Source organism: Entelurus aequoreus, linkage group LG04, assembly GCF_033978785.1.
Source record: "Entelurus aequoreus isolate RoL-2023_Sb linkage group LG04, RoL_Eaeq_v1.1, whole genome shotgun sequence".
Classification (NCBI taxonomy): Eukaryota; Metazoa; Chordata; class Actinopteri; order Syngnathiformes; family Syngnathidae; genus Entelurus; species Entelurus aequoreus.
In genome coordinates this window covers 4622215-4636655 of record NC_084734.1, presented here as the reverse complement: position 1 = coordinate 4636655, position 14441 = coordinate 4622215, and the positions used below count along the sequence as shown (strand labels likewise).

General features: G+C 36.7%; 1 protein-coding gene across 4 annotated transcripts in view; it reads left to right on the top strand.

Moving 5' to 3' along the window:
- Positions 1-2623: 2623 nt before the first annotated feature.
- LOC133648208 (protein diaphanous homolog 1) overlaps positions 2624-14441 on the top strand; it is a 232003-nt gene continuing 220185 nt past the window's right edge. For 2 of the 4 annotated variants that reach the window (XM_062044061.1, XM_062044058.1), the window contains exon 1: positions 2625-3358. In XM_062044061.1, coding sequence (XP_061900045.1) covers positions 3260-3358 — 99 coding nt within the window. In that variant the 5' untranslated portion in view covers positions 2625-3259. Of the gene's footprint in view, positions 3359-14441 lie in introns of all 4 variants that reach the window. The other 2 variants (XM_062044059.1, XM_062044060.1) reach the window with 2 other exon arrangements.

Sequence of the window (14441 nt, the reverse complement as noted above, 5' to 3'; positions counted from 1 at the left end):
TTTTTGACAAGTGCTCTATGAATAATACTTTTATTATTCATTTTTAAATATAAATATTTTCAGGACGCATCCTAAAAAACTACAAAATGTATTATATTCACTATTTTGTACAGTATTTTTTATATTTTACCGTTTTTGACAAGTGCTTTATGAATAATATTTGTATTATTCATTTTTAAATATAAATACTTTTAGGACGCATCCTAAAAAACTACAAAATGTATTATATTCACTATTTTGTATAGTTTTTGTTTTTTTTTACATTTTTACCATTTTTGACAAGTGCTCTCTGAAAATTTTTTTTATAATTAATATTTAAATATAAATATTTTTAGGACAAATTCTAAAAAACTACAAAGTGTATATTTTTTGTACAGTATTTTTATATTTTACCCTGTTTTTGACAAGTGCTCTATGAATAAAATTTGTATTATTCATTTTTAAATATAAATATTTTCAGGACGCATCCTAAAAAACACAAAATGTATTATATTCACTATTTTGTACAGTATTTTTTATATTTTACCGTTTTTGGCAAGTGCTCTATGAATAAAATTTTTATTATTAATTTTTTAAATATAAATATTTTTAGGACGCATCCTAAAAAACTACAAAATGTATTATATTCACTATTTTGTACAGTATTTTTATATTTTACCGTTTTTTACAAGTGCTCTATGAATAATATTTTTATTATTCATTTTTAAATATAAATATTTTCAGGACGCATCCTAAAAAACTACAAAATGTATTATATTCACTATTTTGTACAGTATTTTTTATATTTTACCGTTTTTGACAAGTGCTTTATGAATAATATTTGTATTATTCATTTTTAAATATAAATACTTTTAGGACGCATCCTAAAAAACTACAAAATGTATTATATTCACTATTTTGTATATTTTTTTTTTGTTTTTTTTACATTTTTACCGTTTTTGACAAGTGCTCTCTGAAAAATGTTTTTATAATTAATATTTAAATATAAATATTTTTAGGACAAATCCTAAAAAACGACAAAGTGTATATTTTGTACAGTATTTTTTATATTTTACCGTTTTTGACAAGTGCTTTATGAATAATATTTGTATTATTCATTTTTAAATATAAATACTTTTAGGACGCATCCTAAAAAACTACAAAATGTATTATATTCACTATTTTGTATAGTTTTTTTTTGTTTTTTTTACATTTTTACCGTTTTTGACAAGTGCTCTCTGAAAAATGTTTTTATAATTAATATTTAAATATAAATATTTTTAGGACAAATCCTAAAAAACTACAAAGTGTATATTTTGTACAGTATTTTTATATTTTACCCTGTTTTTGACAAGTGCTCTATGAATAACATTTTTATTATTCATTTTTAAATATAAATATTTTCAGGACGCATCCTAAAAAACTACAACATTTATTATATTCACTATTTTGTACAGTATTTATATTTTACCGTCTTTGACAAGTGCTCTATGAATAATATTTTTATTATTCATTTTTAAATATAAATATTTTCAGGACGCATCCTAAAAAACTACAAAATGTATTATATCCACTATTTTGTACAGTATTTTTTTTTATTTTTACATTTTACCGTTTTTGACAAGTGCTCTCTGAAAAATGTTTTTATAATTCATTTTTAAATTTAAATATTTTTAGGACAAATCTTAAAAAACTACAAAGTGTATATTTTGTACAGTATTTTTTATATTTTACCCTGTTTTTGACAAGTGCTCTATGAATATTTTTATTATTCATTTTTAAATATAAATATTTTTAGGACAAATCCTAAAAACTACGAAACGTATTTTGACAAGTGCTTGATGAATATTTGTATTGTTCATTTTTAAATACAAATGTTTTTACAATGAGTCCTAAAAAACTACGAAACGTATTATATTCACTATTTTCTACAGTATTTTTATATTTTACCCTGTTTTTGACAAGTGCTCTATGAATAATAATTGTACTATTCATTTTTAAATATAAATATTTTTAGGACGAATCCTAAAAAAACTACGACATGTATTATATTCACTATTTTGTGCAGTATTTTTAAATTTTACCCTGTTTTTGAAAAGTGCCAATGAATATTTTTATTATAAATCTTTAAATATAAATATTTTTAGGACGCATCCTAAAAAAAACACGAAATGTATTATATTCAATATTTTGTACAGTATGTTTTATATTTGACCGTTTTTGACAAGTGCTCTCTGAAAAAAAATGGTATTATTCATTTTTAAATATAAATATTTTCAGGACGTACCTTGAAAAACTATTTATTATATTCACTATTTTGTACACTATTTTTATATTTTACCCTGTTTTTGACAAGAGCTCTATGAATAACAGTTGAGATAGGCTCCAGCACCCCCCGCGACCCCAAAAGGGACAAGCGGTAGGAAATGGATGGATGGATGGATGGATTTTTAAATATAAATATTTTTAAGGACATATCCTAAAAAACCACGAAATGTATTATATTCACTACTTTGTACAGTATTTTTATATTTTACCCATTTTTTGACAAGTGGTCTATGAATAATAATATTGTGATTAATACAAGGTATTCGGGTGTGAGAACGATGCGCGTTCACGCGGCAGACCAGGAAGTTCAGGTGTAGTGTCGCGCGCTGACTCCGCCCAGCCGCCGGGGGCTTGACTGTCATCCCAAAGAAGAAGTACAGGAAGACTCTTGGCTACTAAAGCTGCTTCTTCACCGCCGTCATGTCGGAGTTGAAAAGTTGACTTAACACCGTAGCAGGCATGCGAGCTCAAGCGGAAGCCTCGGTGGCGCCAGGGCGACATTAACGAAGCACCACCTTCGTCGTGCCAACACACTGGACAAAGTAGCTTGGGCTAAAAGCTAATGCTAGCCGCGTTAAACTTCAAACTCATTATAACTACTTTTGTTTTACACGTGGTCACGCGTTTGCGGAGATTGCATTCCGAAGTAGTTTAAATTTGTTTTTGTTGTTATTGTTACAGTTTGTATCAAAGACGTCGACCAACTTTGAATTTCCCTCCTTCTGGGAGACGCACTGGCGGCTTAGCGACGAGTCATTAGCAAGTCTGTGCTAATTGTGCTAGTTAGCCCCGGGGCTACATCGATATTATTCACTTAATAGTCGGCCTTTATTGAGTCCATACTTCGTCACATCCGTTACTTGCTTTGAGGTTTTTTTGTTTTGTTTTTTGGCCCACGAGATTACATCCACGTTGGGTCTATTTTGAAGGAAGCGGATTAAAGTTGACAACTATGGATCCTCACACGGGATACGCCGCCGCAGCTTCTGGTCCCAAGAAGGACAAGAAGTCGAAGAAAAGCTATGAAGATGGAGACGGCAAAAAGAAATTTGTGAGTATCCGGCATAGCTTTTTTTTGTCGCTGCCACAAAGCAACAACGCGTTAAAACCTGCAACTGCTCCGTTTTGTGTACAAACCCCGTTTCCATATGAGTTGGGAAATTGTGTTAGATGTAAATATAAACGGAATACAATGATTTGCGAATCATTTTCAAGCCATATTCAGTTGAATATGCTACAAAGACAACATATTTGATGTTCAAACTGATAAACATTTTGTTGTTGTTGCAAATAATCATTAACTTTAGAATTTGATGGCAGCAACACGTGACAAAGAAGTTGGGAAAGGTGGCAATAAATACTGATAAAGTTGAGGAATGCTCATCAAACACTTATTTGGAACATCCCACAGGTGAACAGGCAAATTGGGAACAGGTGGGTGCCATGATTGGGTATAAAAGTAGATTCCATGAAATGCTCAGTCATTCACAAACAAGGATGGGGCGAGGGTCACCACTTTGTCAACAAATGCCTGAGCAAATTGTTGAACAGTTTAAGAAAAACCTTTCTCAACCAGCTATTGTAAGGAATTTAGGGATTTCACCATCTACGCTCCGTAATATCATCAAAGGGTTCAGAGAATGTGGAGAAATCACTGCACGTAAGCAGCGAAGCCCGTGACCTTCCATCCCTCAGGCTGTACTGCATCAACAAGCGACATCAGTGTGTAAAGGATATCACCACATGGGCTCAGGAACACTTCAGAAACCCACCGTCAGTAACTACAGTTGGTCGCTAAATCTGTAAGTGCAAGTTAAAACTCTCCTATGCAAGGCGAAAACCGTTTATCAACAACACCCAGAAACGGCGTCGGCTTCGCTGGGCCTGAGCTCATCTAAGATGGACTGATACAAAGTGGAAAAGTGTTCTGTGGTCTGACGAGTCCACATTTCAAATTGTTTTTGGAAACTGTGGACGTCGTGTCCTCCGGACCAAAGAGGAAAAGAACCATCCGGATTGTTCTAGGCGCAAAGTGTAAAAGCCAGCATGTGTGATGTAGGGCTGCAACAACTAATCGATTAAATCGATTAAAATCGATTATTAAAATAGTTGCCGATTAATTTAGTCATCGATTCGTTGGATCTATGCTATGCGCAGAGTTTTTTTTTTTTTTTTTACTAAACCTTTATTTATAAACTGCAACATTTACAAACAGCTGAGAAACAATACTCAAAATAAGTATGGTGCCAGTATGCTGTTTTTTTTCAATAAAATACTGGATAGGATAGAAATGTAGTTTGTCTCTTTTATCCGATTATTAATCGATTAATCGAAGTAATAATCAACAGATTAATCGATTATCAAATTAATCGTTAGTTGCAGCCCTAGTGTGATGGTATGGGGGTGTATTAGTGCCCAAGACATGGGTAACTTACACATCTGTGAAGGCGCTGTCACGCCAAATTTCTTCCCTCTACAAAAACCTTCCCTCCCCCATTTACTTCCGTGGTCATGTTTCCTCTTACGTCATTGACAGCGATCGATAGCACTTCGGCTTTGACTGCCCGTCGCTGGAAGGATACTTCGTCTTTGACAGCTGCTGGAATCTGAAGAAATCGATTATTGTTTTCTTTTTGTACAGGCGCGAAACAGGACAGTCGCGTGCAGGTTAAGGACCCCCGGCAACTTTGTGATTTGATTGGACGCAGCCCCGGAAGTAAATGGGGGAGGGAAGGTTTTTGTAGAGGGAAGACATTTGGCGTGACAGCGCCATACATTTTTAAAGGTACATACAGGTTTTGGAGCAACATATGTTGCCATCCAAGCAACGTTGCCATGGACGCCCCTGCTTATTTCAGCAAGACGATGCCAAGCCACGTGTTACATCAACGTGGCTTCATAGTAAAAGAGTGCGGGTACTAGACTGGCCTGCCTGTAGTCCAGACATTGAAAATGTGTGGCACATTATGAAGCCTAAAATACCACAACGGAGACCCCCGGACTGTTGAACAACTTAAGCTGTACATCAAGCAAGAATGGGAAAGAATTCCACTTCAAAAATGTGTCTCCTCAGTTCCCAAACCTTTACTGAGTGTTGTTAAAAGGAAAGGCCATGTAACACAGTGGTGAACATGCCCTTTCCCAACTACTTTGGCACGTGTTGCAGCCATGAAATTCTAAGTTAATTATTATTTGCAAAAAATAAATAAAGTTTATGAGTTTGAACATCAAATATGTTGTCTTTGTAGTGCATTCAACTGAATATGGATTGAAAAGGATTTGCAAATCATTTTATTCCGTTTATATTTACATCTAACACAATTTCCCAACTCATATGGAAACGGGGTTTGTAAAAAGTTCCCACCATTTGTGCACAGAATGTGTTAATGTTGTCATATTTTTCACTGCTACCTCACTTGAGGAAGAAGTGTCCAAATAAAGGGAAGTGCACTCACACCACTGCACAAGTTTACACACACCAAATTAATATTTTCTGCGCTGCTTGAGATTAGATCGAATACTTTTGTCTACTGCGTAATCCAGACCTGGGCAAAATACGGCCCGCGGGCCACATGCGGCCCGTTCAGATTTTCAATCCGGCCCGCCGGACGTCCATCCATCCATCCATTTTCTTCCGCTTATCCGAGGTCGGGTGGCGGGGGCAGCAGCCTAAGCAGAGAAGCCCAGACTTCCATCTCCCCAGCCACTTCGTCCAGCTCCTCCTGGGGGATCCCGAGGCGTTCCCAGGCCAGCCGGGAGACATAGTCTTCCCAACGTGTCCTAGGGCTTCCCCTTGGCCTCCTGCCGGTCGGGCGTGCCCGGACGTACTACATAATTTTTTTAGACTTTTAACATCAAAACTGTCGCCGCCATTATGATGTGCAGTGCTGTTCTTAAATGACCGTCAGTCTTGAACTATAGAAAGTATTTCAATGGTTGAAATCTGCATTTATGAGTGTTTATAGGATTTGCTACGTCACAGCAGCTCAGACCAGGAACAAAGCATAATGGGCGGGGTTTGTTTTCAGAGCAACCAGCGCTAAACGCATGTCTCAGGAACAAATGCGGAAGCAAATTTCTGCGTAAAAGTGATAATATATCATATTGTAGGTGTTTATTACACGTTGCATTCATATATTTTTTAACATTTTTGTTGTATTTTGCTTGATTGTAAAAGATGTCCATCGAGGATTGACATTCGTATGTTGTTGATATTCAGTGTTTTATTGTTCATAGTAGGCCTGGGCGATATGGCCTTTTATTAATATCTCAATATGTTTAGTCCATGTCACGATACATGATATATAATTCGACATTTTGCCTTAGCCTTGAATGAACACTTGATGCATATAATCACAGCAGTATGATGATTCTATGTGTCTACATTAAAACATTCTTCTTCATGCTGCGTTAATATATGCTCATTTTAAACTTTTATGCAGAGGGAAATCACAACTAAGTCAATTTACCAAAACTGTATTTATCAAACAGTTATTATGCAGTGGCACAAACATTTATGTTATTTCCAAAACAGAAAGTGCAAGATTGTCAGAGACATTTTAAAACAAGCTATTAGTGCACTTTTGTGCATGATGTCACTGAGATGACATATCATAAAGTGCACTTTTTGTACAGAACGGCAGTACAATAGTTTAAAACAAATAAAGTGCACATTTGTGCATGATGTCACACAAAATATTTCAATAACTGTCAAATAAAAATGAGCTGCATAATAGGTAATCAAATAGTGTATGTCCTTCGCTATGTGGTAGGTTACTGCGGATGTTATCTCCTTCTGTTGTTGACTATTTGTTTAATACGGTGTTGATCTGGAAATGGTTGGTTGGGCATTTTGTGAGTGTGGCACCAGCTGGAGATGTTGACATGCAGAGTTTCAAGCACTCATCATTCTCTAGCGGGTGACTTTTTAAATGATAGTTCAAATTAGTAGTGCTGCTACTTTTTGTAGCAACGCTTTTGCTGCATACTTGACATATTACGGTATTCTGTTCAACATATTCCCGCTTGAAGCCAAACCACCGCCAGACGATGGACCCCCTGCTGTTTTTCTTGGGAATTAATTCTTCCTTCATTTGTTACCAGATTCAGTAACCCAAATCGTTGAAAGAGACCAAAAATACAAGAAAAAATCTGTCTGGAGCCGCAAACGTTTAAAAGCCTTCTATAAGTGTTCTAATGAAGACCATACATGATATAAGTGTCTATATTAGCTATAGGGTTGTACGGTATACCGGTATTTGTATAGTACCGTGATACTATTGAATCATATTCGGTAGTTCGATCCCCGCTTCCGCCATCCTAGTCACTGCCGTTGTGTCCTTGGGCTAGACACTTCACCCACCTGCTCCCAGTGCCACCCACACTGGTTTAAATGTAACTTAGATATTGGGTTTCACTATGTAAAAGTGCTTTGAGTCACTAGAGAAAAGCGCTATATAAATTTAATTCACTTCACTTCACTTCACTACTATACCGCCTCTAAAATGTACCACTGTAAACACTAATTAGTTATATTAGCCTACTAACAAAATGACTGTGTCGCAGGCTGACACAAATCTTCGTTGACAGAAATGTTGAAATGTAATGTTTATTACATGTTTATTCTACACATTTTTACAACATTCTAAAACATTAGTAAAACGCAGGCTTCTCAGAGGGTGAGATAACTCCTCTAAATGACTGGCTTAGAATGGCCGAAGGTATAGATGTATGTGTCCAAGTTAAAGGAAATGGCGGGCTGTGTTTTTCTAATGGTTTTCTTACAATTTATGCAAGCTGGATTACGTTCGCTGTGGTCTGGAACAGCACACAAACAACTACCAGAAATGCAGGCAATATTACATACAAATAATATGTCATGAGAAATGTAGATACAAATTAAATACACAGAGGACATAGGAAATTAAATGAACTCCAATATACCTACAAGTGAGGCATAATGATGCAATATGTACATAAAGCTAGCCTAAATAGCATGTTAGCATCGATTAGCTTGCAGTCATGGACTGACTAAATATGCCTGATTAGCACTCAACACAAGTCAATAACATCAACAAAGTTCACCTTTGTGCATTCACACACAACATGAAAAGATTGGTGGACAAAATGAGACAAAAAAGGAGTTGCATAAAATATGTCTTTCTGTGGCATCGTTGAAGAAAGTTGTACATGTAAACAAACTACGGTGAGTTAAAGGACCGCCAAAATTAGTTGGACAAAACAGCGGTTGCCAGATACTCATCAGAGAATCATATTTAATATAAACAGTGGGATTTCTAAGAATTAGGGAAGTTTATGTCATGTTGCCCTCCTACAGAAACCCTATTAAAACAAAAATATGTTTTTTCCCCCCATCTTTTTCTATTTTCATACGTTTTTGTAAAAGCTGCAGAGAGCCACGAGGGTGGAGCTAAAGAGCCGCAGGTTGTTGACCCCGGTCTACTGCGTAATCAGTGAGCAAAAAAAAGGAGCAGCTTGAGAAAAATAAAAACAATTTCAGACCTGTTCAGCTAACTTCAATTGAGGGCAAAATAAATGTATTAAATTCCTACAGTAGGAAAGTCAACAGGTTTCAAAGAGTAATTGAGGTCCCAACGAGGAAATGAACAATTAGCCGATTTGACTTTTAACCGTGATTAGAAACATCAGTTATTTAATTTCAACGGTGTTTTTCAGTTTTCCTCACTTTCTGTAAACAGCTGTTACGTTATTTTTAGGGGTGTAAGTATTTGTTGTAACTATTTGATTCGATATTTGTGGTTGCCAATTAGGGTTGTTCCGATACCAATAGTTTGGTTCCGGTACGAAAATGTATTTCGATACTTTTCTAAATAAAAGGGGACCACAAAAAATGGCATTATTGGCTTTATTTTAACAAAACATCTTAGGGTACATTAAACATATGTTTATTATTGCAATTGAAGAACAATTTAGTCCTTAAATAAAATAGTGAACATACTAGACAACTTGTCTTTTAGTAGTAAGTAAGCAAACAAAGGCTCCTAATTAGTCTGCTGACGTATGCAGTAACATATTGTGTCATTTATCATTCTATTATTTTTTCAACATTATAAAGGACAAGCTGTAAAAATGAATTATTAATCTACTTGTTCATTTACTGTTAATATCTGCTTATTTTCCATTTCAACATGTTCTATCTACACTTCAGTTAAAATGTAATAATGACTTATTCTTCTGTTGTTTGATACTTTACATTAGTTTTGGATGATACCACACATTTAGGTATCGATCCGATACCAAGTAGATACAGAGTCATACATTGGTCATAATTTAAGTTCTCATGTGTCCAGGGACATATTTCCTGAGTTTATGAATATAATATGAATTAAAAAGAAAAAAGATTTTATGACGATAAAAAATATTGATGTAATCGTAGCAGTATTGACTAGATACGCTATTGTACTTGGTATCATTACAGCGGATGTGAGGTGTAGATCCATCCATGACGTTTGTTTGCACTATGACGATGGTGAGCTATTTTATCCTCCTACTGGGTGTAGTGAAGCATGTTTAGCTATTTCTTGTCCTGCGGGGATGATACTTGCAAAACACTCACTTTATTTGTCGCCATGGAGGCGAGGATTAGTGATTTAGAAGTAGCTGAAACACTGCTTATTGCGGATGGATGTTAGCCGCTAGCTAGCTAGCTATCTTAAAAAAGCACCTCTTCCTGTGGGCGTTTCAGTGTTATAGCTTCACCTTTATCTTTAGTTTTTAGGCCAAAATGCGTTCATTCTCCCTTTTCTGTCTACACACTTGTCTGCTTGTAAGTACTCAATGATTGTGCGCTGCCGAACATGCTCCTCTGCTCGTAAAACAAGCAATGTCACGACGAGACGACAAAGTGCCGTGATGCCGGTAAAAGAAAATATGGCGAACCGGAGTATAGTACCGTTTTTAATTCATTAGAACCGCGATACTATACTAGTACTGGTATACCAAACAACCCTATTGCCGATACTATTCAGGAACAATCTTTAGCTTGTGCAATTGTGCTGTAGTGAACTGAAAGTTTTTGTGTTGTAATTGATGATATTGTCTTGTTTGTTGTGACCTTTCTCAGCTACTGTGGCTATCTGCCATTTTTGTTTTGATGATGGCTTTACAGGCAAAATAGAACTAACGTTTAACGTCCTTATAATTAAAAGTGATAAACTTCATATAAAGTCTGCCATTCTTGTATCTATTAATTTCCTTTTTTATCTAGTATCAATTAAATCGATCGATTCCCTTTTAAAACGATTTTGGAATGATCCCTGTCTTCCAGAAGGCAAACTGGCCGAGCACAGATCAATATATTTGAAATTTAGGAATATAAATCGATCTATCGATGTATCGATTAACCGTTACACCCCTAGTTGTTTTTACACAACCTGACTGAAAGGAAAACTAAGTCACACCAGCGTTGCAAGAGCTTATATGCACCTATCCAGAGACACGTTAGTATGCTACATTAGCTAAAAATGACAGAAGGCCAAAGCAGCAAACTTACTACTATAAAAAAAAAACCTGAATTTTGGGCACCTAAAGAATGTGAGTGAAGACAAATTTGCACATGGTGCAGCATTAGCGCCAAAGCAAAGGTAAGACATATTAACCAAGTAAAATTAAATTAGTGGCAAGTTACCTAATGGAGAATTGAGCCTGTAGGGCAAATTAAGGCCCGTTGAGCTTTTCAATCTGGCCCGCCGGACATTCCCAAATAATTGCTTTAGATGTTTAAGATAGAAAGTGTAGCTGCCATTATGATGCGTAGTGATGTTTTCTAATGACCTTAAGTCTTCAACTATACTAAGTCTTTCAATGCTTGGAATCTGCATCATATACTAGATGCTATGGTCATCTAATTAGTTACTATGGTCATATAATTAGTTACTATGATCATCTAATTACTTACTATGGTCACTATGAGATATCTCCGATTGTAGGTGGGTTTTTTTTTCACTATGTTTGTTGCATTTTGGTTGCGTTTCGGTTGATTGTAAAATATGTTGTCAATATTCAGTGTTTTATTATTCTTAGTTAATATTGTAAATCCCACATTGTTTATTTTCATGCACATTCTGGGTGTCTCATTCAGTAAAATTCCATTCCGTTTGTTAAGGTGGTCTGTCATAACGTTTTTAGCTTTCAATCATTAGTGTGAGGTTTTGTATTAGTGTTCCTAAAAACAAATATACCGGCCCCCAGACACACTTTTTTAAAAATCTAAATCTGGTCCCCCCGAGTAAAATAATTGCCCAGGCCTGCTGTAGGGAGTTAAATATGAAGGTGTCACCTACACTCAGTAGCTTAAAGGCCTACTGAAATGATTTTTATTTATTTAAACGGGAATAGCAGATCCATTCTATGTGTCATACTTGATCATTTCGCGATATTGCCATATTTTTGCTGAAAGGATTTAATAGAGAAAATCGACGATAAAGTTCGCAACTTTTGCTCGCTGATAAAAAAAAGCCTTGCCTGTACCGGAAGTAGCGTGACGTCACAGGAGCTAGTATTCCTCACAATTCCCCGTTGTTTACAATGGAGCAAGAGAGATTCGGACCGAGAAAGTGATGATTACCCCATTAATTTGAGCGAGGATGAAAGATTCGTAGATGAGGAACGTTACAGTGAAGGACTTGAGAGACAGTGATGGACGTATCTTTTTTCGCTCTGACCGTAACTTAGGTAAAAGCTGGCTCATTGGATTCCACACTCTCCTTTTTTTATTGTGGATCACGGATTTGTATTTTAAACCACCTCGGATACTATATCCTCTTGAAAATGAGAGTCGAGAACGCAAAATGGACATTCAGTGCCTTTTTATCTCCACGACAATACATCGGCGAAATGCTTTAGCTACGAGCTAACGTGATAGCATCATGCTTTAACTGCATATAGAAACAAAAAAATAAAGGATAGAAGGAAGGATAGATAGAAAATCAACAATACTATTAAACCGTGGACATGTAAATACACGGTTAATGCTTTCCAGGCTGGCGAAGGTTAACAATGCTGTGCTAACGACGCCATTGAAGCTAACTTGGCAACGGGACTTCACAGAGCTATGCTAAAAACATTAGCTCTCCACCTACGCCAGCCAGCCCTCATCTACTCATCAACACCCGTGCTCACCTGCGTTCCAGCGATCGGCAGAAGGATGCGTTTGGCGGCCCGGAGACGTAGGAAGTCAAGGTGAGGTCGGCGGCTAGCGCGGCTAGCGCTCCAACAAAGTCCTCCTGGTTGTGTTGCTGTAGTCCGCTGCTAATACACCGATCCCACCTACAACTGCCTTCTTTGCAGCCTTCATTGTTCATTAAACAAATTGCAAAAGATGTCCAAAATACTGTGGAATTATGAAATGAAAACAGAGCTTTTTGTATAGGATTCTACGGGTACCATAACTTCCGTTACTCTGACTTCGTCACGCGCATACGTCATCATACCGCGACGTTTCAGCCGGATATTTCCCGGGAAGTTTTAAAAGTCACTTTATAAGTTAACCCGGCCGTATTGGCATGTGTTGCAATGTTAAGATTTCATCATTGATGTATAAACTATCAGACTGCGTGGTCGCAAGTAGTAGGTTTCAGTAGGCCTTTAAAGGCCTACTGAAACCTACTACTACAGTAGGCCTTTAATGTTGAGTCAGTTCAGTGTAAACAAACAGCAAAACTTCATTTGACGTTAGAGATTGCTTCTTCCAGTCTGTGTTGAATAAACTATAGGACAGTGGTCACCAACCTTTTCAAGCCCATGGTCTCAACTAAAAACCAAAGCGAGAACTATGTTTGTATTGATTTATATATAGTTGGTTGTTTTTAAAGACAAAGCTTTGTGCTGTTATTATTGGCTGATGCCAACATCTTGTTTTTTCCCCTCATTGTGCTGGTTTCCCAATTTTTGCTGGTGTTTTTTCTTTTGTAATGTGCCCAGGGCCAATGACAAACGAGTCACGGGCTACAGATGGCCCTTGTGCTGCACTTTGAGCACTCCAGCTGTAGAAGCCAACTGTTTATTGCCGCTATAGTCTTAGTACCGTAGCATATTTGTTCATCTTATGGTCACATTTGGGATTAGAGTCAGGTAACGTCAGCACCGGAAGTATTAAAATTAGCTGTTCACCTAGCAGGTTTTTCCTGTGTTTATAAAGAGGGTATAAACAGGGTATTCCTTATTTCGCTGCTGACTTGTTTTATCATATATTAATGCCTTTTCACATGTCAATGTTTACTTTTGTATGCACAATAAATCAACACAAAATATGTACTTTGGAGCAATGTTCACAGACTCTAGCATCTGTCTTGTTAGCTTCCCGTAGCAGGCGAGTGATGATGGTGGTGAATCCGTGATTGAGGGAATAGTTGCATATAGAGCATTGTTGCAGCTTGATGATTTTTATGCACATCATGCCAGGTGTGTTTGCGAGACGAGGGGGTGTAGTGTGTGGTCATGCTCAAGGGATGTGGCCGCGTTGTCGCGAGCGGCGGTTATGAGGCTGAAAGAGAGGGGCAGAGGCGTGCGGGCGTGTTCAGGGGTTGAAGGGCGTACGTGTTTGCTGATCGCTCTCTGGGTGGGCGTGTCAATGATGTCATTTTTATAATTATTTTAAAATAACATTTTCGTGATCGACCGGTAAGGTCCCAAAGATAGACTGGTCGGCGACCCCTGCCACAGGCATTATAAGTTAATATAAAAACACTAACAGACAGACGGATGTTTACAGAAGTGATGTTACTTTTGAATACAATATATATTTACTTGTTTATATGTATATATATGTTTTACTTTTATTATAATGCTATTTGAATGTCTGTGATTTTGTACATTTTTTGTTGTGAAATTAATCAATGCTTATGCATAATAATTGTGAAACTGTGATTACTATATTAAGACTAAAATGGTACAGTCACAATCTATAACCGTTGCATTCCTAGTCCTGACTCCCACCTGTTTTATATTTTCTGAGGGGAAGCTGTCTGTGTCACACTTTGGAAACTCCTGCAATGTAGACTCTTAACTGATGAGGCGTGGCATGATCACATTTAAGACTCTACATGACGGCCATCACGTCATGTAGAGTCGGCGTGTGAGTCACTGGCGTTTTT